This window comes from Acartia tonsa, chromosome 3 (assembly GCF_053477335.1).
Source record: "Acartia tonsa isolate MP-2025a chromosome 3, ASM5347733v1, whole genome shotgun sequence".
Taxonomy (NCBI): Eukaryota; Metazoa; Arthropoda; class Copepoda; order Calanoida; family Acartiidae; genus Acartia; species Acartia tonsa.
In genome coordinates this window covers 12,102,316-12,128,974 of record NC_137262.1, presented here as the reverse complement: position 1 = coordinate 12,128,974, position 26,659 = coordinate 12,102,316, and the positions used below count along the sequence as shown (strand labels likewise).

The following is a 26,659-nucleotide window of genomic DNA, read 5'->3' as shown; positions in this document are numbered from 1 at the left end:
AGGTGGGGAGAGATGGGAGGGTGGTGATCTTTGCCTTCAAAGAGGTTGAAATAAAAAACTGAATACTCAATTTTAGCCTAACAATTAAGAATCAGCTATTTAAAAAAGGATTCGAATTAAAAAATTGGGCGGATTGTGATTGCAAACCCTAGTAAAACTATAGCATAAAAAACATGACAAATTATATGGTACTGAATGACTAATCTAAGCTTTTTATAATTAGTCTGTCCGACAGTATTTAGGCCTTAGTCAATTTTGGTATTTTGAATTGTTTTACAGTTAGGGAGTTGAATCCATTTTTATAGAAGCAGAAATATAATCTATGATTATGGTTTGGACCCTCTAAAACTGTAATCTACCCTTCCACTTTCCCCTCTCTTGGTGAAGATATCTTCAACGCCGATACGATTTTTGAAATATAAGATTCCACTTTTGTCTCTCTTGTTAAAGATATCTTCACCAAGAGAGGCAAAAGTGGAATCTTAAATTTCAAAAATCGCATCGGCGTTGAAGATATCTTCACCAAGAGAGGGGAAAGTGGAATCTTACATTTCAAAAATCGTATCGGCGTTGAAGATATCTTCACCAAGAGAGGGGAAAGTAGAATCTTACATTTCAAAAATCGTATTGGCGTTGAAGATATCTTCACCAAGAGAGGGTAAAGTGGAAAGGTAGATTACAGTTTTAGAGGGTCCAAACCATAATCATATATTATATTTCTGCTTCTATAAAAATCGATTCAACTCCCTAACTGTTCTACGCATGCAACGTAGCAACTCAATAATCGTTTCCAAAAGTCGTAGGTTAACCAAGACAGACAGAATTCTGCTTTTTGTGAAACCATTTTCTTTAGTCAAAGTGGCTCAGCCTAGCTCTAGCGTCCTGGGACTAGGGAATCAGCATATGCGATTCAGACAAACAACAAATTTCCCCATTAACATTCTTATGCACTTCCCATCAGCTACATCAAAAAACAAGTTTTACGCCAACTCTACCCCTACAAAATATTTAATTTTCAGATAATTTCAAATGGAATTAATTGGCTGAAGAGCAGCCCTTGCTAGGAACTTTTTCCCAAGAGTCAATAATCTTTATCAGTTAAGATAAATCAAAATTAGATAGCAAAAATAAAGTACGTTCAAGAAAGGAAAAAATGGGGGTATCCCATCCCCCAAGAAAATAGCCTAAATCCACCACAGGACCAGTAGGCATATTCCCTAAAGAGTGGAATCAAATCGGTTCAGCTGTTACCGAGATCTTAAGCTTCAGACGGACAGACAGGCATCATTCCACTTTGTATTGTATAAATAAGATTAACCTTAGCTTATTCAGATGAATACAGGACCCTGTATTCTGTCAAATCGATTTCAAACAATTTAGAAAGCGTAGGAACTCTTAAATCGTTACCAGCAAGTATGTATGTCCATTTAAACATTCTGGTTTTAACTTGTTTGTCAAAATTTTTGTATGATATATCATTAAAGAGACATGTCAGAATTATCCAATTGATTTTATACTTTGGATGATGATTTCTATGATAGATTAAATAATTTAGAGATCGTAGTGTAAACCTTACCAGAAAGTCCCTCCTACTTTAAGTGCCCCTAGAGGTTTCTAGGGGGCGTGGCCGCTAGTCTTTCTATAATTTCGACATATATAATATTTTAATCGTTGTCAAAATCTACATAATGATATAACCAAATAAATATGCTGCACAATAATTTTCAAGTGTTAATGTTAGTTTGTTCTGCCTTCTGACAGTTTCGCTAATATAAATGTCAAATTAATACAAAAAATAATAAAAGCTGTTTGAAATTATTTGAATACTTTATTAATAATCTGAACATGGTTTCTTTATACAATATTATAGCAGAATGGATTTAATATAGCATCGATTGTTTAAGCCTTCTTGGGAGCAGCTTTCTTAGCAGCAGGCTTCTTAGCGGCGGGCTTCTTGGCTGCAGCTGGCTTCTTAGCGGCAGCAGGTTTCTTTGCAGCAGCGGCTTTCTTGGGGGCAGCAGACTTCTTGGCGGCAGCGGGCTTTTTAGAGGCCTTCTTAGCAGCAGGCTTCTTGGCGGCAGCCTTCTTAGCAGCGGGTTTCTTGGCAGCCTTCTTAGCCTTGGGTTTCTTAGCAGCGGGCTTCTTAGCCTTAGGTTTCTTGACTTCCTTTGCCTTCTCTCCGAGCTTGTAGCATCCAGCTCCCTTGCCAGAGGCCTTGGCCATCTTCAGGGTACCGGCAGCAACACCACGCTTCAGAGACATACGCAGATGAATGGCAGCCTTAGCAGCATCAACCTTGTAGTTGGCACAGATGTACTTGAGTATGGCCTGACGGCTACTTCCAGTTCTGTCCTTAAGAGCCTTCAGGGCAGCGGCAACCATGACGGAGTACTTAGGGTGAGCGGCAGGTGCTGCGGGTTTCTTGGCTTTTACAGCCTTCTTGGCAGGAGCCTTAGCTGGGGCAGCGGCGGGAGCGGGAGCAGCAACGTCAGCAGTCATGATGTTATTGTAGATTGGTTAGTGGTTAACACTGATAGTGATATTATTCAAGGAAGTGAATGTAGTGAAATGGGTTGACAGAGTATATACACAGCAGAGAGTACCGAATAGAGAGCTTTTTCCTCTTATCTGAGAAGCAAAACTTAGTCGGAAAATATTGTGATTTGTGCTTTTAGGTGCCTCTATTTTAATCATTTTTATAATAAAATTACAAATTAATTCCATAAAGTGTTAAAATAAATGATTAAAGCATTTCCTAACGAATCTATTAAGGGTAAATTAGTTTAAAACAACGCTTATTAAGTTTGTTAAAAATGCAAAATAGTCAGAATTTTACATGAAGATTCTTTAAATATTTGACTTTTTATTCGTTTTTAACTAATAAATAAAACAAAAATATAAATTTTTATTACAGAATAAGTGAAAACATTAAATAAACTTTAATTTTATCTAAAGACAATTTAAAAAAATTTATGTTTCAGTGCTTAAAAATGAAGTTTTTCTGGTGTTATAAAACACAAAATTTTGCTTGGGTTTGGTAGAAATTATAGAATTTGCCGGGATTTACACAACTATACACTAGTACACATACGCATCTAAACACAATTCATTGTGATGACATAAATAATATATTTTTTAAGTGCATTTTTTCTCTCTCGCTATTTCCTTAATATTTTTTCATATTATGAAAAATAAAAGCTTGATTTGTTTGCAATTGTAGATATTTAGATTATATTATTTCTATACAAATTACAAATAAATTGTAAAAATTGGTATAACGTTTCTCAAATAAAATGCATTAATATATTTTTGTAATTGATATCAAATGAAAGAAATACATAAATTTTATATTTAATTAGCAGTTTCACCCCTTGCATCAGGGTATCTGTAATAAAAGGGTGGGAATATGGGGCATAAATATAGCCTTAAACCTTCCCTGGACGTATGTCAAGCTTTAAAAAATTGAAGAACTCGATCGGTTCTAATTAGTTATTGAAATCTTAAGCTTGAGACAAAAAAACTTCACTACTTTATAAATTAGGGTTAAAGAGAATTATCATATCCATTTTTAAAACTTAAAAGCGAAGCTTTTCTATAATTAGGGTCGGTCCGTCCATAGACGTCCAAGCTATTTTTTTTGGGGGGGGTAATTCGTATTTGGGGGGGGGGGGGTAAAATGGCTCGCTAAGCGCGCCGAAAACTTTTTTTACCCACCCCAAAATTTTTACCCCGGGGGTAAAATTTGCTTGGGGGGGGGGTAATTACCCCCCCCTGAAGTCTGTTGGGGGTTAAATTTAGTTTTAAATCCAAACAAAGCCGACTTTTCAATTAGGACGTATCAGACGTCCAGGTTATAGAGATACTTGGCCAGGAATGAGATGAATGACAAGGATTTTTCTTTCCTTTCTGAAAACCACTGAATTACCAATACAATACTACTATTTGGAATATGTTTTTCTAGTGGCTGCGTCACAATCCACTCATGCAATATTCATTGTAAAAAATATAATATTTTTAACAGCTTGATCCATCTCATCCCAAGACTACTTTATCAAACGATCTTTGTACGTACAGGCCAAATTTATTTTTCATTCTCAATCGTCCTGTAAAGGAAAAAATAATACATATAAAAAGTATATTTTATGAAAAATCTGAATTAGATATTTAATATTTCTAATTTGCTTTTGATATGAATTGTAGAGATGCATCGGTAAAAACTATTTAAAATGTTTTTTAAGGGACAATATCTTTTAGGGGGGTATTAGGTACCCCCATCCTTAAATAGTTATAAACCCTCCTTGTTGAGCTTTACTATAAAGAACAATATATGTAAAGCTGTCTGCTAGATCTTAAGCTACATAAGAAAGAAACCCTCTTACTTTTATATACGGATAATCATAAAATTACAGTTAAAGATAAAAATAACCTTGATGGCGACTAAATTTATAGATTGAAAATTAGGAAGCTAGTAAAAGTGGCGGACTCAGATTATGACGTCAAAAAAATTAACCAATAAAAGGCCACTATAAATTTTATCATTGGTCAATTACAGTGTATACTGGCCGCTCATTGGTTAATTTTTTTGGCGTCATAATCTGAGTCAGCCACTTTTACTAGATTCATTAGCATTTTTCATGTTTACCAGGGATCTAATGGGATAAGACAATGGTCGTTAAACTGATGTACATCCAACGATGATACTCAGATAACAATTGGTGGTTGAAAAGTTTGTACATTTCAGTAAATGACCCAACCAATCAATTTAATAAATCCCCAAGGATAAGTAAACGCTATTGTATGCCATGGGGACTAGTGTAATAAACCCCTCCCTCCCTGTTATTTTTCACTCCTTCGTTTCATAAATTCAAATTTGATTTAATGCTTTCATCATTTGTATACTTTGGAGTTTCAACTAATTCAATGTACATAACACAAAATAATATTTTTTTGGCTGATTTTGTGAACTTAAAATGATTATCATAGAACTAATCTTAGGGAAATGTATAAGTTATATTATTTTTATCTTTATGAATACATTGTCTAGCATATAAATACAGAAATGGTTATTGTTGCTTGAAAGAATTCCCGAATTTGTAAAATTTTTTGCTCTCTATAAAGAGAGCGTTTTCAGGTACAGAGTAGTGTAGCACATACGGTCAACTTCTTAGGCCTTGGTCTTTTCAGACTTCTTGGGGAGGAGAACAGCCTGGATGTTGGGGAGGACACCTCCCTGGGCGATGGTGACACCGCTCAACAGCTTGTTCAACTCTTCGTCGTTACGGATGGCGAGCTGAAGATGTCTTGGGATGATTCTGGTCTTCTTGTTGTCTCTGGCGGCATTACCAGCCAACTCAAGAACCTCAGCGGCCAAATATTCCATGACAGCAGCCATGTAGACTGGGGCACCAGCTCCAACACGCTCAGCATAATTTCCTTTCCTCAGCAGACGGTGGATACGTCCTACGGGGAACTGCAGACCAGCTCTGCTGGAACGGCTCTTTGCCTTTCCCTTCACTTTGCCTCCCTTTCCGCGTCCAGACATGATGATCGATAGGATAGGTTGTTTCGGATAAATAGAAACTGTCGTTCTATGCTTATTTTCCCATATATATACCCAAAGGGAACTTGTTAAATTCCTTCTTCTTTGTTAATAAGACCTTTCCCCATTTCCCCCTGCCTTCAGAACACCATTTACCCCCTCTCTCTTATTTTATCTTCCTGCAAACACACTGATATGCTCCTCCCCTTTCTCTATCTTGTGTATCTCCTCCCCATTCACACGCACAATTTACAAAGTTTCACCTGCCTTACCCGCCAAATTGAATAAAGCATTCTTTCTTTCAACGTATTTTATATTTTTTAAAGTTATTTAATGGATATTAATATGCAATGTTTTACTTTGTCCATGATATGGCTTTTTAGAATAAAATGGTCAAATATTTCTTATAGGGGTGGGGGCATCAACCCTTCGAACGAATGCCCAAGTAAAAACAAATGTGGAAAAAGAAATAGACAATATAAATGAAAAAAACTGCTTGAACAGGATCAGAAAAACATTGCTGAGATATTAGACCAAATCATGTAAAATTTTTTATGCTAGGCTAGAAGTTTAATTTGTCCCAAATAGGAATAAAGAAAAAATAATGTAAGCCTTTTAAATAGATTAATTTACAAACAAAGAAAACATAGCAAACAGGATAGATATGTAATTGCAATTTTATTTACCATCTTTCTTGTTTAGCCGGGAACTAGGAGGTAGCCTACAGGATTATAATGTTTCATCCCTATTGACGTCAACTATGAGTTACCGCAGATTTCAGCATCCATTCTTGATAGGCCACTGGGAAACCCTTAGCTAGCCTAAGAAACGTTATAAGATTTGGCCTATTAATCGTTATTTTAACCCAAAAATATTCGTTGATTAATTCTAAGGTAGTCTAAGAAACTTTATGGGATTTGGCCTATTAATCATGATTTAAACACAAAAAAAACATTGATTGTTTCTAGCCTAGCCTAAGATACTTTGTAGCATTTGGCCTATCAATCGTGATTTATACACATAAATAAACGTTGATCATTTCTAAGCTAGCCTATGACACTTCATAGGATATGGCCTATTTATTGTGATATTGATTATTTGTTAGCCTAAGAAACTTGATAGGATTTAGCCTATTAATAGCTCTTTACCACGTTAAAATTCTCTGATTATTTTTTGACTACAATCTTTCATATTTTATAATTATCCTATTTAACTGTCCGTCCGTCCGTCCGAGACAGATAGCTTTTTATGTGATCTAATTATCCGTTTGATCTTATTGGTATATTGATTCCTGGGACAACAAAGTACAATATTATAAGCGAAGCAACTCTATAATCAAGTCCTAAAAATGTAAGTATGTCCATTAAGCAGTTTTTCTAAAAATTTACTTACAATTTTGCTTCGACTCTTATACTTTTATATTCTGATTATTCAGTTCTGACACTAGTATACAAGTGTTAATGTCTGTTTGTCCTACCGTTTCAGTGCTTAGCTTTTATGGATGTTGTCATCCTTGTTGAAATGTTGACTCCTATAGGACAAAGGTACAATTTTAAAAGCGAAGTATCTGTATGATTATATTCAATTCCTTATCAGTATCCAGTATTAAATAATGTTTTTAAAATTAATTTAATTTTGTTTTATTAGGCTCTGACACTCTGCAATTATTCAAATTCTTTTGTTCTTGTATCTGACTTTAGAACTTCGCTTTTTTAGTTAAGTTACAATTGATTAAAATATTTTGTGTTTAATACAGAACTGTTTACCGTTTATCTAGAAAATGCCTATTTGATCATGTTTCATTTCCTTCTGAAATTATGTCCTTTACATAAAACTTAATATATGTATATTTATCTATGTGTAGGTTTATTACAATTTATTTAAGTTTATAGTATGTTATGTATTTGTTTGTAATTGCTTTATTTAACAAGGATGACAACATCCATAAAAGCTAAGCTCTGAAACGGTAGGACAAACGAACATTAACATGAATTGCGTGTCATAACTGAAAAATCAGAACATAAATGTATAAATTTCGAATCAAAATTGTAAGTAAATTTGTTGAAAAACTGCTTAAATACAGGATAATGTTTAAGAACATACTTACGTTTTTAGGACTTGCTTATAGAGATGCTTCGCTTATAAAAATGTACTTTGTTTTTCTAAGAATCAGTATTAAAAAAATCAGATCAATCGGAAAATTTTATCACATAAAAAATTTGTTGTTAAAAAAGTTAAAAATCAACATTATTAAATGGACCGACCCTAATTATAGAAAATAGCGGGAAAATGTATAACAACAAGGGGAGGAGTTTGATAACCCAAGCCGACCCAAGCTATTTCAAATTTAAAGGGATACAAAGCGACCAATAAGAATGTACTTGCCTATTTCAGGAATATGGAGTGAGAATAGGATTTTTTTTAATGACATTTTTTAAACAATAAATCTTAAATTGTATATTTCTTTTGATAGTTTTTCATTTTTTCTTACTGGCTAAAAAAATATTGGGTCAAATCCTAAAAAGTTTCTTAGATATAGCCTAGGCGTTAACCTGTTAGGGTATCCTAGAAGTCCTAAATATACAGTCTTTATGTAAGGTTAATAAAACCTAAACTTCTAGACTAGCTTGTATTTTTTACAATTCTATGAGCCTAGTACACTAAATGCATCTTACTTTTGTTTGATAATTTTCTGTGCTTTGCATGAATGAAATAAATTATATTTAGATCAAGACTTTTATCTTACCCATAAGAACAAACTAATATGACAACTTTTAGAGTAGATACATAACTAGTTTATATGTACCTTAATCATTTTTAAAACAAACCCTTCTCACTCTTTTGACATCTGCATAGTATGCAATGGAAAATTTTGAGTTCTCCCGCCTTTTCATATTATAGCAGCTGGTGTATTGTGCTTAATTTAGTACCTCAGCACACATAATCCCCCCCCCCTTTCCCTCATTGCAGAGGGGAGGTTAATATCACATTAGGTTAGCACAGTAAATGTATAAAAACAAAGTGATGGGTGAAGCTCAACAGATTCAATTTGACATCTACAATCACTATGCCACCCAAGGTTTCAGGAAAGGCTGCCAAGAAGTCCGGCAAGGCCCAGAAGGCCATTGCTAAGGGAGACAAGAAAAAGAAGAAGTTGAGAAGGAAGGAGTCCTACGCTATCTACATCTACAAGGTGTTGAAGCAGGTGCACCCCGACACTGGTGTCTCCAGCAAGGCCATGAGCATTATGAACTCCTTTGTCAATGACATCTTTGAGCGTATTGCTGCTGAGGCATCCCGTCTGGCTCACTACAACAAGAGGTCCACCATCACCTCCAGGGAGATCCAGACTGCTGTCAGGCTTCTCCTTCCCGGAGAGTTGGCCAAGCACGCCGTCTCTGAGGGAACCAAGGCTGTCACCAAGTACACCAGCTCAAAGTAAATTGATCTGCCCAACGGAAACAACGGTCCTTTATAGGACCCACCATATTTGTCATAATCGAGATAATTTATCTGTACTTCTAATTACATTTATCCATCAAATTATTCGGCTCCGACACCCTTGTCCGAAGCTATTAGATGTAAAATTTAGACATCTAATTAAATGTATAACCGAATCAAGGTCATAATAAGTAATGATAGCTGAAATAAAGTAAAGACAGGCAGACTAAATCAGGCTCTGCTCTTGCTCAGTCCTCAGGAAAAAAGATTTTTGTAATCAATTCATTACAGATATATTAACAGAATAAGTGAATTCTTAAAAGTTTATATTTTATATTTGGCTCAAATTAATTGAAAACAACTTTACTGTGCAACCACAAATTTGGCATTCTGTAACATTTTAACAATTTTCAAGTTTCAAAATTATGATTTTTATAGCCTGAATTTGAAACAGGAATTATTTTGAATTTATCGTTGGACAGGAATAGATATATATCACATCGTAATAGAGACGCCTTTCCGCAGAATTTAAAATGAAATTTTTTAATTTTTCAACCATGGGAAATTAATACAGAACTGGTATTAATTTTATGTCATTATTCGTGGAAATTTATCTGTAACACGATAATATACATTACGTTTTTAGTATGGCGAATTTAATCGGTTTTGTAAGTATACTGGAATACACATTACTAAATTAAAATTAAAAATTTCGGGTCATATGCGAAGGAAACGAAGTTGCGGGTTTCGTCATATTTTCACAGTAGCTGTTCTCCTGCAGGGCAATCCCCTATCTGAACCTAAATAACCTTTCAAAAGCTACTGTGTAAATACGACGAAACCCGCAACTTCGTTTCCTTCATATGACCCAAAAAATCTCTTAATGTGAAAAACTCGAATAATTTCATATTCTGGATAAATTAAATACATATGTTATTATGAAAGAGGGAAAAATTCACTGAAATTTTAAGGCCTTCAATCATCCCTTGTATAAACAAGGATGACAACATCCGTAAGTGACGAAGCTCTTACATGATAAAAGAACATCTAAGCAGATCTAAGGAAAATGGAATCCTTCAATGAAATCGTTACAAAACTTCAATACAAATTTTGGTAATCAATATTTCAAACACACGATTAGCGTATCAACTCTATAACTATTACCAGAATGTCCGTACGCGACCATTTTAAACATGTTAATTTTTAACAACAAGTTTTTATGTGATCTAATCATCAGACAACAGAGTACAATATTGTAAACAATGCAACTCTATGATCAAATCCTAATCTGTTAGTATGTCCATAAACATTATCCTGTATAAGATTTTTTCCCCACAAAATTACATTCTGATTATTCAGTTCTGACACTGTGTTAATGTAAGTTTGTCCTCTCATTCCAAAGCTTTGCTTTTATGGATGTAATCATACGAAAGTAAAATACCGAAGGGAATGTGTACCACACTAATACTTTGTTGTAGATGATTACTCAACTTTATAAAGAATATCTCTTTAGTCATATATGGCTGGCCCTATATAGGGCCGTTTGTTTAATCCAGCGAGCAGTAAGTTTAACCTCCGAATCCGTACAGAGTGCGACCTTGCCTCTTGAGGGCATAGACAACATCCATAGCGGTGACAGTCTTCCTCTTGGCGTGTTCAGTGTAGGTGACAGCATCTCTGATCACATTCTCAAGGAAAACCTTAAGAACACCACGAGTCTCCTCGTAGATAAGTCCAGAGATACGCTTGACACCACCACGACGAGCTAAACGCCTGATAGCGGGCTTAGTGATACCCTGGATATTGTCTCTCAACACCTTCCTATGCCTCTTGGCGCCTCCCTTACCGAGTCCCTTTCCTCCTTTGCCTCTTCCGGTCATGGTGATAGTTTGATTCCGAAAATGAATCTTAATTGATAGACATGATGACGCTATACTTATACCAAACTCACATGAATCCCTCGACCTCCTATTGGATGCACGTCTCGACGATCCAGTACAACAACAGCGCGCATCAGTAGTTAGGGTACTAGACGCTTAGGGTAGTGGTAGGGTAAAAGGGTGGAGAGAGGGAAGGAGTAATGTTAGACTCAGCTTGTGTGTTTATATATCGAGAACAAAGAATCATTTTGGGAAAATCACAAAACAAAACATTAGGTTTTCCAAATTCAGAATATATCATTCATTTAGAGATGATGATTCATGTTATAATCAAAGAAAAAGTGAATGATAAATAAATAAATATATTACAAGTATATAAAACTAAATTTATCGTTTAAAAATGTTAACAAATAGGCTTTACTTTATATCTATGCAATTTGCTAAGAATCACTTCTAGATTAGTCAGTCAATTAAATTTTACAGTATTTTGCTTATTTTAATGATAAAGTGTAGATATAAATTTTAATTCTAATCCATTTAGTTTTGATCCCAAGTTCTACATAAATTATGACTGGTAACACAAAATATACAGTCAAATATATTAACATTTTTTAAAATAAAATAAAATGCTTTATAAAGTACTAGCAGCTTCGCCCCTAGCCTCTAGGGGCTTTGCCCCAAGAGGTTTGATCAAACCAATTTTTCGTAATTTAGATTTTAAAAAATAAATCTAAAAAAATTTTTTTTTTTTTTGGGGGGGGGATTTTTAATTTTTTGGAGAGGGTTGGGGGTGTCCCACCCCCAAAGAAAATAGTTATAAACCTTCCCGGGACCTATGAGAAGCTACCCTGTAAAGGAGAACCCGATCGGTTGAGCGGTTAGCGAGATCCTTCGCTACAAACAAACAGACACACAGACAGACATCGTTCTACTTTGTATTATAGACTAGCGGCTTCGCCCCTAGCCTCTAGGGGCTGTGCCCCAAGAGGTTTGATCAACCTAATTTTTCGTATTTTAGATTTAAAAAGAAAAAGTAAAAAAAAAAATTTTTTTTTTTTTTGGGGGGGGGTATTTTTCATTTTTTGGGGGGGTTGGGGGTGTCCCACCCCCCAAGAAAATAGCTTAAAACCATCACAGGACCAGTAGGTATATTCCCTGAAGAGTAGAGCCCAATCGGTTCAGTGGTTACTGAGATCTTAAGCTTCAGACGGACAGACAGTTGAAGAGGTCCTCAAAGTCCCTTGGCCACAATCAGACAGACGGACAGACGGACAGACGGACAGACGGACAGACGGACAGACAGACAGACAGACATCGTTCTACTTTGTATTATAGATATATATGTATTTACCTCAAAACTTTTAAAAATAGGGTTTGAATTATATGAAAATATTCATGAACTTAATATGACATGATTACACATATGTAGATTTTTCGCTTATAACATATTGTTCCAATTATCGTTCTAAGATAATTGTAAATAAATAAGATGCCTTTTGAGTTATTCGAATATATAGAAAGCTTTGCTTTCAACAAAAAATCTACCTTAATTTAAGAGACAAAAAAATTAACATTCAAGTTATCATTTCATATAAATGATGTATATTTGAAAAATATATTTTCTGTAAATAGAACAAGACCGTTGTGATTTCGATGTATTATAAGTTAGTGTCAGGTAGCTTTATTATACATTTGAATTTTAAGCCGCTTTAATTTTGAATCCCCTTTCTATCCAAGCATACAACTTTGCGCCACCCTTATTCCCCTCTCTTCTTATTATGTTGTTCTCTCTCTTCCCCAGAGTCCTCCTCCCCTTTTTTTAGATATCGGCTCGATTTTGTGATCTCACCCCCTAAATCCTATCACGAATTTAACTATAAATATCAAACTTCAAGTAATTTTGAGCTAGTTGAATATATTCAGCATCTACAATGGCTCGTACCAAGCAAACTGCCCGTAAATCTACCGGAGGAAAGGCTCCCCGCAAACAGCTGGCAACCAAGGCTGCCAGGAAATCTGCCCCTGCTACCGGTGGAGTTAAGAAACCCCACAGATACAGGCCTGGAACCGTCGCTCTCCGTGAGATCAGACGTTACCAGAAATCCACTGAGCTTCTTATCCGCAAGCTTCCTTTCCAGCGTCTGGTCAGGGAGATTGCCCAGGACTTCAAGACTGACCTGAGATTCCAGTCCAGCGCTGTCATGGCTCTTCAGGAGGCTAGCGAGGCCTACCTGGTTGGTCTCTTTGAGGACACCAACCTGTGCGCCATCCACGCTAAGAGAGTGACCATCATGCCCAAGGACATCCAGCTCGCCAGGAGAATCCGTGGTGAACGTGCTTAAACTAATTGACCATCGACTGACCAAAGAAAAAGGCTCTTTACAGAGCCAACTATATAAATCATTGAGAAATTTCTAGAATTATAAATATAAGAACACTAAGATATTACAAAGTCTTAAATTTGTAATATTTTATTCTAATTTTGATTAAATTTTATTATGAATTAATGGAATTTACATAAAAGAGGTAAAAAAAACTTTGCTAAAATTAACCATCTAACGTATATGGAAAGAAAGACATCTCCACAACCATAAAGGATATACTTGCATGTTAGAACTTAATTTTACGGTTGGTTATATGATAGTATTGTACTTTGTTGTCCTATGAATCTGTATTCTTAGTTCCAAAAGCAACAAATTTAGTCACCATGTAAATTTATGCATGGTCATTCTGGTGACGAGTTGCTATGCTTTCTCAAATCCCTACAAAGTTTGAAATCAATAGGATAATTCTAACATTCCTAAATGAACTAAGTTATCCGTTACGGTCCGACCCTAATTATAAAAAAAACTTCGCTTAGAAATATAAATCAGTAATATTTTGTATTTGAAGTAAATGTCGTCTGTTATGATGAACATTGTAAGCAACCAATGAGAATATTACACTATAGTTCTCTCCGACCAATCACAACTCAACATTTTATCTACTCTAACCGGGCGAGTATGCCAACTCATAAAAATATTTTATGCCAAAAATATAAAAACCTTCTCTGGACCTCTAAGAAGCTTCAATGTAAAGGAGAAACATATCGGTATAGTGGATGTAAGATTCTAAGCTACAAACAGTCACACAGAAAGACATCATATTACTTTTAAACAAGCACAAAAAGTATGATTAATAATCCAGCTTTGGCAACTTGTGAAACTGAATCCGTGTCAAATGTAAAAGCAGAAAGTTGCCAATAACAAGTCGACGAAGGAAAATGAAATCAACTTCGGGGGGGACGAGGCGAAAAAAGTGAAATTTTTGATGAAATCTAGATGAAAAAAGCATGAAATCTAACTGTAAACTCTTATAAATTTTGACAGTCATACTTTTTATATCAAAACATAACATTTAAAAAGATTAATTATCTAAAAATATATATACTATTATATGTTACATAAAAACGTACCTAGCTATACTACCAGCATTTTTAGTAACAATTAAATAAATGATTATTTTCAGATTTGTAGCATGTGGCGGAAAGGGGTATTACTTGTTTTTGTTCTTTATATTAAATTAGGTAAATATCATTGTTTTTATATATAAAATTATTTAGGAAAATGTTTTGTAATTCACAAATTGAAATTCACCTCAATTTTGAATTCTTCAAAACTTTTGTACTTTATTATCTAATTTTTTTTAGCTTTTTAATTAAAATGATAAATTATAACAGTACTTAAAAATATATGTATTAATCTTTAAAAAAATAATATGAAAATTACCTAATTCAATTGTTAAAAAGATGTCTTTCCTTGTGCAATTCAATTACTGATTTTTTAAAACGTCTTACTTATACTATATAATTATGACAGCGGTACCCAAGGGTTAATCCTAAAAAAACGTCACGGTTTAAAAATAAAGATTTAAGGCATTAAAATTAAATACAGTCTGATATACATTTTTCCTAACTTATTTACACCCTTGCCAGAAAGCCCACCGTTGATGTTTCCATTTTCATATAAATATACTTTCTTTAGATTTATGCAATAGCGGAGCAGTTCAGTTAGATTCTAAAAATATCGACGATGTACTGGCAAAATATGACTTTGTTTTCATCAATTTTTATGCTGATTGGTGCAGGTTTGTCTTTTTTTGTCTTATATTTACATATAGTGATTATAGTCATGTAGTGTCATCACGGACTTAACGCTTGAAATAAGGTATCCAAAACGATAAATACTGATTTATATACCCATTTAAAATAACATTATGTATCATACAAAACTAACCTTTAAATTATAGTAGGGGAGGTGGGGAATATAGCCTTAAACCACCCTAAGACATTTATAGGGCTTTTCTGAGAAGTACAATCCATCACAACCAAATTTTGAGATATTATCTTCAGATAAAACAAACTTTATACTTGTCTTCATTTTAGTATAAGGATTCGACTAGGTAAACAGAATGCACAAAAGAAACAAATTTAAGACACCTTGTTATATCCAATAAACTGATATTCTAATTTAGATTTTCCAACATGTTGTCACCTATTTGGGACGAAGGAGCAGACAAGATATCAGCAGAGCTATCTGGTCAGTCTGTCCTAGTCGGCAAGATCGACTGTGATGCCGAGTCTAACCTCGGCACAAGGTCAGTAGAAATTAGGACAGGAATATTGTCTAAATCTTTTAATTCATTAATTTGAAACACAAAATACTGCTGAATATTCATTTATAGTTCTACATATGCTGTTATGTGCTTTATGAATCACAATTCAAATAAATCTTAATTGTAAAAGTACCAGTAATTGTAATATTCCCCTAATTTTTGTTTCTAGGAAACCAAGAATTTTTGGCTATGTAGGATGTGTAATGTGTATAAATTCATTAAAAGCTTTGGCCACGAGATATATTTAAAAAAATCATCTATTAAATTTAAGTTAAAAACAACTACTATATTTCAAGTAATAGTAAATGCTAATATCTTTTGTATAGGTTCCATATCACTAAGTATCCAACCATCAAGTATATAAGCAACGGTCAGACAGGCAAGAAGGAGTACAGGGGTCAGCGGTCAGCCCAGGCTTTCCTGGATTTTGTCAAGGAGCAAATCAAAAGCCCAGTTGATGAGTTTGATGATTTGCAAGATTTGATGAAGTTGGAAGAAAAACATCAATATGTTATTGGATATTTTGACAGGTAGGTAATTTTAATATAAAAATATGTTTTCAATGATATGCAAAAAAAGATAAATCATATGTTATCAAAAACTTCAACAATCTTTATAGAATAAATATATTGATTTTATTTACAGGAAAGAATCCGCCGAGTATGAGAACTTTAGGAAAGTCGCAAGCCTACTGAAGGAGGATTGCAAGTTCATGGCTGGTTTTGGAGCCACAGTTGACAAGATGCATCCACCTGGCCATGATATTGTGGCATTTAGGTACAATATTAACAGCTTGTTTGTCCGAGGAAAGGGAAAGCGATTCATACAAACAATTCTAAGTTAAAATGTCTCCCCTCTTCTTACCCACTTCCCTTCAGCTAAATTAAAAACAAGTTTTACGCCAACTTTACGCCAACTAAATACTTATTTAATTTTCAACAATTTCAACTAGAATTAAATGGCTGAATGACAGCCCCTGCCTGTTTGTTTATTCTGATAAGTCAACCAATAGACGATTTTTTTGGCTACTATTTAGAATAAAAAAAATATCTTACCTTTTTTGGTCATTAAAAAACTATGTATGATATATAAAACTTTTTGGCTTTGACAGTGACAACTATGACAAAAAAAAACGTAATTGATTTAATATTTATGTTTTAGACCAAGCAAATCAAAGACCAATGATGACGACGTAGCCTATACTGGAGACCTTAGGAAATACGAGGACCTTGAGGTATCATTTTGATTGATTTAATTTCAAGCGGATCTTAGGTTTATCGGAGTAATATCCTTGGAGTATAGCAAACTTGTTTAATTTAAGAGATTGTTCTTTACTTATAAAAAAATTCTCCTTTTAACTTCCAAGATTAAGTAGAAAAATACAATGTTATTTTTATATTTAAGGCTTGGGGTCAAGAGAAGTGCAACCCTATTGTTAGAGAAATAACATTTGAGAACGCAGAAGAACTTACTGAAGAGGGATTACCATTCCTCATTCTCTTCCACCATCCAGATGATATGGAGAGCATTAAGGTGATTAAGTTTTATTTCGGCAAAATGAAAACCATAACAAGATTTTTGACGAAAAATAATAATAACTATGAAAAGCAAAATTACTCCTTTGGTAAATTTTATTTGTCCATTTGTTTATGTTTATAATTATGCATATATTATTACTTAAATTGAGAATTATATATTTTTTAGGAATTTAATGACCTTGTGAAACGTGAACTTCTGGGTGAACGAAGCCAGGTTACCTTCTTGACAGCTGATGGTATCAAGTTTGCCCATCCTCTTCACCATCTTGGTAAATCTAAAGAGGACCTCCCACTGATTGCCATCGATTCATTTAGACACATGTACTTGTTCCCCAAGTATGAGGATTATAGGATACCGGTAAGTTTTTTTTGCTTTATGTTGTGTTGACTTAAGTGTTCTTTTGTATAGCCATAAGCTTCTCGTCCCCTATTGAATGGAATTATTTAACAGTATAGGGAAGAAAATAAAGTAAGGGTTTCATTGATTCATTGAAATCGTCCCCGAAGGATTCATTGCTAGAATCCAGGTCACGTGACTTGTTCCTATAAAATTGTAAGCATTTAACATAACCACACATCGATAAAGAGTTTCTTGTTACAAAATATTAAAGCAAACAAAGAAGTTTCATTGCGTATTTTGACTTTTGAACGTACGTGAAAGATAAGAATTTGTAAGATTAATACCTATACTTTTCAAATATATTTGTTTGACTATTATTAAATAAGCAAGGCTAGGTCTAAATAGAAAGATAAACAAGGATGAAAAAATCCATAGGTAATAAGTAGCGCAGTACAAATAAATCATGGATGGATAAACTGACAAAGTGAGTAATAGAGCATATTTGCATTGGTCAAAAAAAGAAAAAGAAAGGGAGTATAGAAACTAACGAAACAACAAAAAATCAATAGGTATATGTCTTTTTTAGTATGACCGACTTACCAAGTAGGATGTCCTTTGGCAAGGGGAATCTTTAGAAAATCAACAGTCTTAATAAATATAAATAGCGGAGGAGAAAATCATTTTTCTATAATAGTGTTACAGTCGACGGTTGTACAGCCAAATTGATTTATAGAGTGGCTTAACTACTAAAAGAATATGAAGTTGTGTTTATATATACTTATTATGTATCTTATTTCCAGGGCAGAGTTCAGCAGTTCTTACAAGATTTATACAGTGGAAAATTACACAGAGAATTCCATTATGGACCTGACCAAGAAGAAGAAAAGGTAAAAATAACAATAGCATAAATATGTTCTTTAATTTAAGGATAATACGTTATTTATTGTCCATGTTTAAGAAAGTAATTTTTATATTATAATCGTAGCTGTATACACAGGTCATTCTAAATCTGCATTACAGCCCCATAAACAAGGATGACAACATCCATAAGTAGCGAAGCTTAAAAATTATGGATGGACATCCGAAATGAGCTATAGAAATATGAAGAATTGGAACTTGTTTAATCCCTGAAAATTTCAGGCGTTTATCTTGAAAAGGAGCCGAGAAAATCACGTTTCCCCAAAATGTTTAAGACGGTCATATTGACTTGAATTTAGTGTTCTGCATATTTTTTCCTGTTTAATGGTATAAACTACAATTTTAGGGCCTATATTTGAAAGAATTTCAATTTTTACCATGTAGTTTAAAAAATATTAAGACTCGAAAATCGCATTCTTGTGATATATGCAATTTATAGGCTGGCTTATTTTCACAAAAAAAACATCATGACGATTAATTTAGTGATGTCTAATTGTTTGTTATTTATTGTTATACAAAATTATATATGTAGTTTGGTGGTATACTTGTCAATTATGCTTTAAATTAGTTTTCTGAAATACACTATCCCTTTTGCAGGCTAACGAAAACCAAGATAATGGAAACCAAGGCGACAACACAGGAAACCATATCCCACGCGAGCCATCGAAGCCGCGCAGCCGCCAGGCCGGAGCCTCCACAGACCCACCAGAGTCACAATTCAAGCACCTCCGACCTTCTGATAACAGATACACTTTGCTCAGAGATGAATTTTAAGTTTGTGGGTGTGTGAGAGAAAAAAAGAATAAATAAAAATAAAATACCTGCAGTGCTTTTCAGAATGTTTAAACAAAATAATATCCTACAAAATGTTAACAGAGCTAAAAAGCTGGAATAGGAATTTTATTCTTTTCCAAAAAGCTTTACTTTTTTCAAGTGATATGATTGTAATAGGAAATCTAACCTAAAACTTGTATCCACCTGTGAGATTTCATTCCAGTTTCAAGTTTCAGAGTTTCAAGTTTAACCTCAGAAGTCATCGAGTTTATTAATGAGGTTTTTAGCTATATTTTAGAAGTGAATATTATACCTAGTATTGTGGAAGCATTTTTTATGAATAAAAAAATCAATATTTACCTCCAACGAACAATATGTATAATAGTTATTGAAAGCATCGCATTATAGACAACTTTCTGCGGATATTTAAATGAAAAATTATAAGATTGAAACTAGTTATGTTACTCCCCGTGGGGCTAAAGGCCCGGGCTGATAAAAATAGTTTTAATATTATGATATTTATTTTAATACTCGTGGTTAATTGTCTTTAATTCGATGTTATACATGATTTTTTTGGTTTGGCTGAGAACCGGTTCTAATCCAGCGGATATAAATCTGTTTCGAAGCCAAACTGGAAATGTTATTCTTGTTAATCCCCAACTTTGATAATTGTGTATTATTTTATACCTATTATAATGGTGCTTAATTTTATTCATACTATACCTACAATTTTATTGATTTCTTAAGGCAAAATTTTTATAATTCTTGTGTGATAAAATATATTTCTAGATTTTTATTTTATTATTTTTGTGTGAAATTTTTTAATAACTTGTTTTTTTGCTTCCTAAAGCTTTTAACAAATATTTTAAGTCACAAAAGTCAAATGCAATAGATATGGAATAATTTAAAGACTAGGTTATTTATTATTAAACCCAAAAAAATTATTTCAATATGCATTTTAAATGTAATAATATGTTTATCAACTTTATATTAACCCTCTAATTACAAAATCAAATTTATAAATATTTTAAGGCATGTTACTTTTTTCATAAAATCCTTACCCCTATGTTGTTGGTCTTCCCTTTTATTGATTTAACTTAATATAAAGATAATTATGCTATTTCTTAGCAATTACTTTATAAATAAAAAAACACTTGTTATACCAATCATTAGATTATTCAATAAATTAAAATAAGTCAATTCCTTTTTTAAGTACAAAAAAATTATTTCCATTTGTTTTATTCCCTAGGCAACTGAAATTTATTATTAGTATTATTTAGTTATGATATTTAATATTATTAAAAAAATAAAATGTTAAATTTTTTTATACATATAAATCAATGTAGAGTAGAGCATAAATTTTTTTCTAAACGTGTGATTTTATTTTATGAAATATTGGTTTTGGTTTCAGATTGGAAAACATTTAGTTTATAATGACTATGAGTGAGGAGGTGGCTGGAGGTCAGGAAGCTAATCCTGCACAGGATAAACAGGATATTATGATGCAGCTTAGACTGTTCATTGAAGGTACTATCAAAATCAGCTTATACCAATAACCAAATTAATTCGAAACCTAGGGTCAAGCGGGGCATTAACCGGTAAGGGGCATTACCGGTAATTTTTTACCCACCTTCAGAAAATGACTTTTTTATCCAAGTTCTAATCGACTGGCAGAAAATAACATAAAAGCAAATTTATTCCTTATTGAATTGCCTACAAAAAAGTAAAAATTTTTGTGAGATGAATTTTAAGGGTACTTTTTGGGTCTCAAAGTCGGACGAAAATTTTTTCTTTTCAAAAATTTTTTCACCTAGGTGTATAAAGATCGACCTACACAAAAATTGGTAAGACCTAGAACTGATCCGTAAAAACCTTCTGAACTAAGAATTGCCCGCTCTTTCCAAATTTGTTGAGAGCTTAAATGTAGAGTTAATATTTTTTTCAAAAATGATCAAAGTTCGCGCGGGGTATTTTTCGGTAACGTCGAAAAAAAATTCAAATTCGATTTTTAAGATCAATTTTCAGGTTTTCTTTGGTAAAATCTAAAATTCAATATGGGCTTTTTAAGAATTAGGCCAAGAAGTAAATAGAACAGGTTTTTTTATATAAAAAAATTAAATTTTATTTTTTAAGAAAATTTTTGTGAAAAAAAATCGAAATTTCTCGTCTTTAAAAAAAATGATTTTTGACATAGAAGGAATAGTCCGATCTTTATGAAAATTTTTGTGGATAATCCATATAACCTATTACGGTAATATATGGTAATTACGGGCCCATAATATTACTTTTCTGGTCACCGAGTGCTAGGAACTTGATAATGGCGTCAGACAATGAATATAGAAAACATGGATTTTGTGACCGGGAAATTTTTGTTGTCAATCTAGGTTGCTTATATAGTCCACAGATCTTGTTCTAGAAATTTTTCCCGTAGATAGTAAAGTAGAAATTACAAGTCATATTATAGTTTTGAAAATGTTTTGTTTCTTTAGGCGCCAAAAGCGATAAATTGGGAAGTCTACGAGTATCTCAGATCGCCCTTAATCTGCTGCGCAACCTTCCATCTGCCAGAGACGCTGTATTCGAATATTATGCAGGTATTGCCAACAAACTGTTTTCACGCTACAACTTTGCTTACCATTTGTATGGCCTGTAATTTTTACCTAGACTAGCGGCTGCGCTCCTAGCATCTAGGGGCTCTGGATTCGAAGGGTGGAAGAGAAGGCAAAAAGTAGCTTTAAACCACCTCAGGACCTATGTTAAGTTTCCCTAAACAGAAGAATTCAATTGTTTTAGAAGTACTCAAAATCTATAGGCAAAATAAACCTTAGGTACTACTTGTAATATAATAGACTAGAGTTTTCAGTTTAGTTTAAATACTGTTAGTCACAGAGGAGATAATTATCTCCCCCTCCAAATGTTCTGAAATAATTTCTGCCGCTGGTAGCTTAAAATAGTGTAGGAAAGTTGAAAAAACACAACTACACAAAAATAATATACTTCCTATAATTTTTTATGTCTTAATTTGGAATTGGAGAAGCTTAATATATCATCCAATCCCTATTCTATGAAGTTGATAAAAGTTTACATTTAGTTCCTAGATATATTAACAGGGGTGTATATTCTGCACAAGATTTATTTTTTTTCCCCGGCTAAAAGTTTTAAATTTTTTTCCCCCCCTAGTTTTTCTCACCAAGAAGGGGGGAAAATGGAAAAGTAGTTTAACAACTCTATATTTTATTTATTTTATCCCTCCTACCACACATTTTTTTAGTTTTTTTCACCAAGGAGGGGGAGGAAATCAGCTCATACCAATAACGAAATTAATTCGGAAGAAAATCACGAAACCTATACGTGTTTTTCAGCTGTCGTTGGGGGGCAACACATCGTAAAATTGACGACCTCTTCATTTGCCCCCCAATTATTATTTTAGATTTATTTTGCTTGTTGGTTATACCTTATTCCTGGGAGGAAATGGAAAAAATGTTTTCAGTTTTCTTAATTTTAACATTTTTTTTCCCTCCAACCACTTATTTTTTATTTCCCCCCCCCCCCCCCCCTGAGCCGGGGATCCCATGTAGAATATACACCCCTGTATATTAATTAAGAAGCTACTCCGTAAAAGTATTAAAGTTGTAGGTACCTACCTAGAAACGTAATTTTATGATAAAAATATTACCTACTAGGTATGTTGGAAAGAATGGTAGAGAACTACAACCCTGAGAATCCTGAAACAAATGCTACTCCAGAAGAAGAAGAAATTATTAGGTACCTACTCAATTTACAAGAGAGTTCCTCCTTATTTATTTTTATGGAAACTACGAAAATAGTCAACTTTTCAACAAACAAATGATATTTAAAGTGCAGTCATTAATTGGATAAGAGTTAGCTAGGTTTTTTAGGTTGCCTATTTTTAATTGGAGTGAGTCCAGGGGTGTATATTCTACAAATTTGACCCTGCCAAAGGGAGGGGGGGGGGGAGTAAAAAATATATGGGAGGGGGGATAATAAGAATAAAATAGAGAGGCCTAAAAACATTTTTCCATTTTTTCCCCTTCCTTGCTGGAAAAAACTAGGCGGGGAAAAAATAAAAAAAATTTTGCAGGAGGGTAAAAAAAAGAAACTTGTGCAGAATATAAACTCCTGTTGGAATCCCATCATTGTGCTTAAATTCTTACACTTAAAACAATTTTGCCATTTGAACCAATATTTCATGAAAATTAAAAATGTTCTATGATACATACAAAATGAAAGGTGAATAACTTTTGAAACATTACACTCTTACAATTATTTTAATGTACCTAGTCATATCATATTTCTTAAAGCTAAAAATAATGCTTTACTCCTTTATTATTTTATTTTGATATTAATGAAGATTTATTTATTATTCAGCGAGGTTCAGGAGGCATTGTCTGGTTATATTGAGAGGAATCCTAGTTCCTGGGCACCCATGGTTTCTAAATGGTCTCTGGACACCCTAGGTATGAAATCTTCTGGATTATAACAAAGCTTCCCTTAAAAGCAATACAACAGTCAGTTATTACAAGTGACTAAGCTTACGAGTCCTCTAGGGTCACTTTATGGGTGAATCCTCCTGGAAGGAGGTGGTATCCTCCTCCATATAAGTTATAGACTTTCCCAGGACCGATGAGAATCCAAACTGTAAAGGAAAACCATTTCGGTTCAGCGGTTAGCAAGAGTAAACGGTACAGACAGACTGACAGTGATATTGTCTGTCTGTCCTGTCTGTAATGCTTCATTCTGCCCTCTATTTGGTTCTCTCTCCCATTGTAATAACTGTAAACCAGGGAGAGAGGGTACATTGGAATTTATATTACACCAGTACCCAAGGTTTCATAAACATGCTCTCTCATACGTTAGCTCAAAACTTTAAATACTTTTATTATATCTTGATTGGCAAGTTGAAAGGGGTAGATGCACGAGGTGCATTTAAACTTGAATTTAGTGAAATGCATATTTTTATCTGTTTAATAGTTAAAACTACATCTATAAGACATATATTTGAAAGAGTTTAAATACTCTACCAGGTATTTTTTTTAAATATCAAGACTTGAAAATCATTTTTATATAAGCAATTTAATTGGCTGTCCTGTATTCCATAAAACCAGCACGATGACTATTTGTTGGTCCCTTTACAGTGTCGAAACTTTTCAACAAATAGTTTTACTGTTAATTAGGGTTTATTTTATTTTATTTATCGTCATTGGGGATGTACAATACATTAATTTATCGTTTTCCTTTAAGATCCATGATGTAAACTCACCTATATAATTTTAACTTTTTCTCTCTTTTTTATATTTTTCTCTTTTTATTCAATGTTTAATTTATTTTGTCTATAGGTAAATTAACCCAGCAGTTTGGAAGCAAAATGATTCCCAAAGGAAAAGCAGACAAGAGTGGAAAGAGTAGCCTGCATGAGCGTGTATCCTGCTGGCTGGGATGTGTGGCCTCCAGGTTTCTCATTCAGATTTCTGCTGAATGCCTTTCCAAACAAATGGGTGAGATTTATAGATGTTTTTCTTTAATTCAGTTTGATTAATTTGTTTTAAATACAATTAACCTTATTATAAGCTTTACCTATCTTTTCAAAAGAAGCTTACATATAAAGGAGTAAAAAAAAGTCTTTATAAAAAACCAGACATTCATTATCTTAGCCCTTTTTTATGTACCTAATCATGTAAAAGTTTACTCTACGGAAAGCGACATTATTATTACGTTGACTTTTAGTTGGGACATCTGTCATAATACTTGATCTAGCCCACTTAATAAACTTTCTTCTCATTGATTCACTTGTTTCTAACACTATCAAATATTCAACTTTTTTTTAGATGATGACAGCAAAGGATGTATAGCATCTCTACTGGACACATCAGTTACACACGCGCCATATTTTGAGTGGGTTGTAGCGCATCTGGGCTCCTGTTTTCCTTCCATCATAATCAACAGAATCCTTAGCCTGGGATTAATGGTAATTTTAGGATTTTTGATATTTTTATCTAGATCTAAAATTCGATTATTTTTCACCATTTTACACCAATTTTAAAATTATGCAAACCTATCATCATTTGCATGGTAGTGTTGGAGACCTCCAAAACGGTGATCTCCAAAAAAGTTTAAATTCAGTTTGTTTCAATTTTCAAAATAAATAATAGAGACTATTTTGTTTTTATTTTCTAGTAGTTCTAATACAGTTAGGGAGTTGAATCCATTTTTATAGAAGCAGAAATATAATCTATGATTATGGTTTGGACCCTCTAAAACTGTAATCTACCCTTCCACTTTCCCCTCTCTTGGTGAAGATATCTTCAACGCCGATACGATTTTTGAAATATAAGATTCCACTTTTGTCTCTCTTGTTAAAGATATCTTCACCAAGAGAGGCAAAAGTGGAGTCTTAAATTTCAAAAATCATATCGGCGTTGAAGATATCTTCACCAAGAGAGGGGAAAGTGGAATCTTACATTTCAAAAATCGTATCGGCGTTGAAGATATCTTCACCAAGAGAGGGGAAAGTAGAATCTTACATTTCAAAAATCGTATCGGCGTTGAAGATATCTTCACCAAGAGAGAGGAAAGTGGAAAGGTAGATTACAGTTTTAGAGGGTCCAAACCATAATCATAGATTATATTTCTGCTTCTATAAAAATGGATTCAACTCCCTAACTGTAATAGGTTCTAAATGTATATATGTATGATGGGAAAGTTTGGTATTTATCAAATAAAGATTGTGGATTCATTTTTGGAAATAAATATTTTTAATGTTCAGGAATATTCTGGACTGTCTGGTGGCAAATTTAAAAGAGATCCAGAATCTCTCATTAATCTTCAAAAGGTGAGCTTTACAACTGAATGTACATATCATGGAGCGCTTTTAGTAATAACATGCTTAACACGAATATGGCGGGTCAGCTTGTAATATAACATAGAATACATTCAGCTGTACACGAAGATTGGCCAAAGGATTCTCACTTCCAGTCTCCGTGTGCATCTTAATCCTAACTTCAGAGAATTAGGGCTACAAACAACAACATGCTAACAATAAAAATAGTACCTAAAGTAATAGTAAAAATTGTATTAAAAAATCACTAGTAGACCGACTCAGAATTACCACTTTTTTTGAAATTCAATGGGCGCGCTATTTCAACCCATTCCTTTTATGATATCAAGACCAATGATACCAAAAAAAGTGTTCTAGTAGCTTTTTTTCAGCAATATGTCAAATTCGATTTTCATAAAAAAGGGGAAGGTTCCCCCCTGGGGGTGAAATTTTTTTTTCTTTCAAACCATGGCTTTATACACCTTTCTGAATTCGTCTTGAAGAGTACATTAAGGATCAAAAAACGATTTTAAAATATTTTGATCATAGCAAGAGCTATTCTCAAAAAACTAACAATTTTGGCCATTTTAGCAAAATCAGGTGATTTTGACGGTTATTTGAGGATAACTTTTTCTGGGATCAATATTTTTTAAAAACGTTTTTTGATTCTTAATGTACTCTTCAAGACGAATTCAGGAAGGTGTATAAAGCCATGGTTTGAAAGAAAAAAAAATTTCACCC

General features: G+C 33.5%; 7 protein-coding genes across 8 annotated transcripts in view; 4 read left to right on the top strand and 3 right to left on the bottom strand.

The window, feature by feature from the left end:
- Positions 1-1,808: 1,808 nt before the first annotated feature.
- Positions 1,809-2,563, bottom strand: LOC145313326 (uncharacterized). The gene has a single exon (XM_080152679.1). The coding sequence runs from the start codon at positions 2,497-2,499 to the stop codon at positions 1,900-1,902; it is 600 nt and encodes a 199-aa protein (XP_080008805.1). The 5' UTR covers positions 2,500-2,563; the 3' UTR covers positions 1,809-1,899.
- Positions 2,564-5,124: 2,561 nt separating this feature from the next.
- On the bottom strand, positions 5,125-5,576 carry LOC145315110 (histone H2A-like). The gene has a single exon (XM_080155153.1). The coding sequence runs from the start codon at positions 5,540-5,542 to the stop codon at positions 5,165-5,167; it is 378 nt and encodes a 125-aa protein (XP_080011279.1). The 5' UTR covers positions 5,543-5,576; the 3' UTR covers positions 5,125-5,164.
- A 3,023-nt stretch (positions 5,577-8,599) lies between these two features.
- Positions 8,600-9,087, top strand: LOC145315109 (histone H2B-like). Its single transcript, XM_080155152.1, has one exon. The coding sequence runs from the start codon at positions 8,607-8,609 to the stop codon at positions 8,979-8,981; it is 375 nt and encodes a 124-aa protein (XP_080011278.1). The 5' UTR covers positions 8,600-8,606; the 3' UTR covers positions 8,982-9,087.
- A 1,417-nt stretch (positions 9,088-10,504) lies between these two features.
- Positions 10,505-10,865, bottom strand: LOC145315108 (histone H4). Its single transcript, XM_080155151.1, has one exon. It carries the CDS (start codon positions 10,858-10,860, stop codon positions 10,549-10,551), a length of 312 nt encoding a protein of 103 aa, XP_080011277.1. The 5' UTR covers positions 10,861-10,865; the 3' UTR covers positions 10,505-10,548.
- A 1,909-nt stretch (positions 10,866-12,774) lies between these two features.
- Positions 12,775-13,323, top strand: LOC145315107 (histone H3). The gene has a single exon (XM_080155150.1). The coding sequence runs from the start codon at positions 12,792-12,794 to the stop codon at positions 13,200-13,202; it is 411 nt and encodes a 136-aa protein (XP_080011276.1). The 5' UTR covers positions 12,775-12,791; the 3' UTR covers positions 13,203-13,323.
- Positions 13,324-14,082: 759 nt separating this feature from the next.
- Positions 14,083-20,495, top strand: ERp44 (Endoplasmic reticulum protein 44). The gene is made up of 10 exons (XM_080152678.1): positions 14,083-14,425; positions 14,883-14,985; positions 15,373-15,495; positions 15,840-16,043; positions 16,159-16,290; positions 16,675-16,747; positions 16,918-17,046; positions 17,218-17,409; positions 18,192-18,278; positions 18,907-20,495. Exons 1-10 carry the CDS (start codon positions 14,377-14,379, stop codon positions 19,081-19,083), a joined length of 1,269 nt encoding a protein of 422 aa, XP_080008804.1. The 5' UTR covers positions 14,083-14,376; the 3' UTR covers positions 19,084-20,495.
- omd (integrator complex subunit 5 omd) overlaps positions 20,480-26,659 on the top strand; it is a 25,194-nt gene continuing 19,014 nt past the window's right edge. For both annotated transcript variants that reach the window (XM_080152677.1, XM_080152676.1), the window contains exons 1-7: positions 20,480-20,610; positions 21,573-21,677; positions 22,767-22,848; positions 23,473-23,561; positions 24,441-24,599; positions 24,930-25,069; positions 25,868-25,933. In XM_080152677.1, coding sequence (XP_080008803.1) covers positions 20,517-20,610; positions 21,573-21,677; positions 22,767-22,848; positions 23,473-23,561; positions 24,441-24,599; positions 24,930-25,069; positions 25,868-25,933 — 735 coding nt within the window. In that variant the 5' untranslated portion in view covers positions 20,480-20,516. The remainder of the gene's footprint in view (positions 20,611-21,572; positions 21,678-22,766; positions 22,849-23,472; positions 23,562-24,440; positions 24,600-24,929; positions 25,070-25,867; positions 25,934-26,659) is intronic.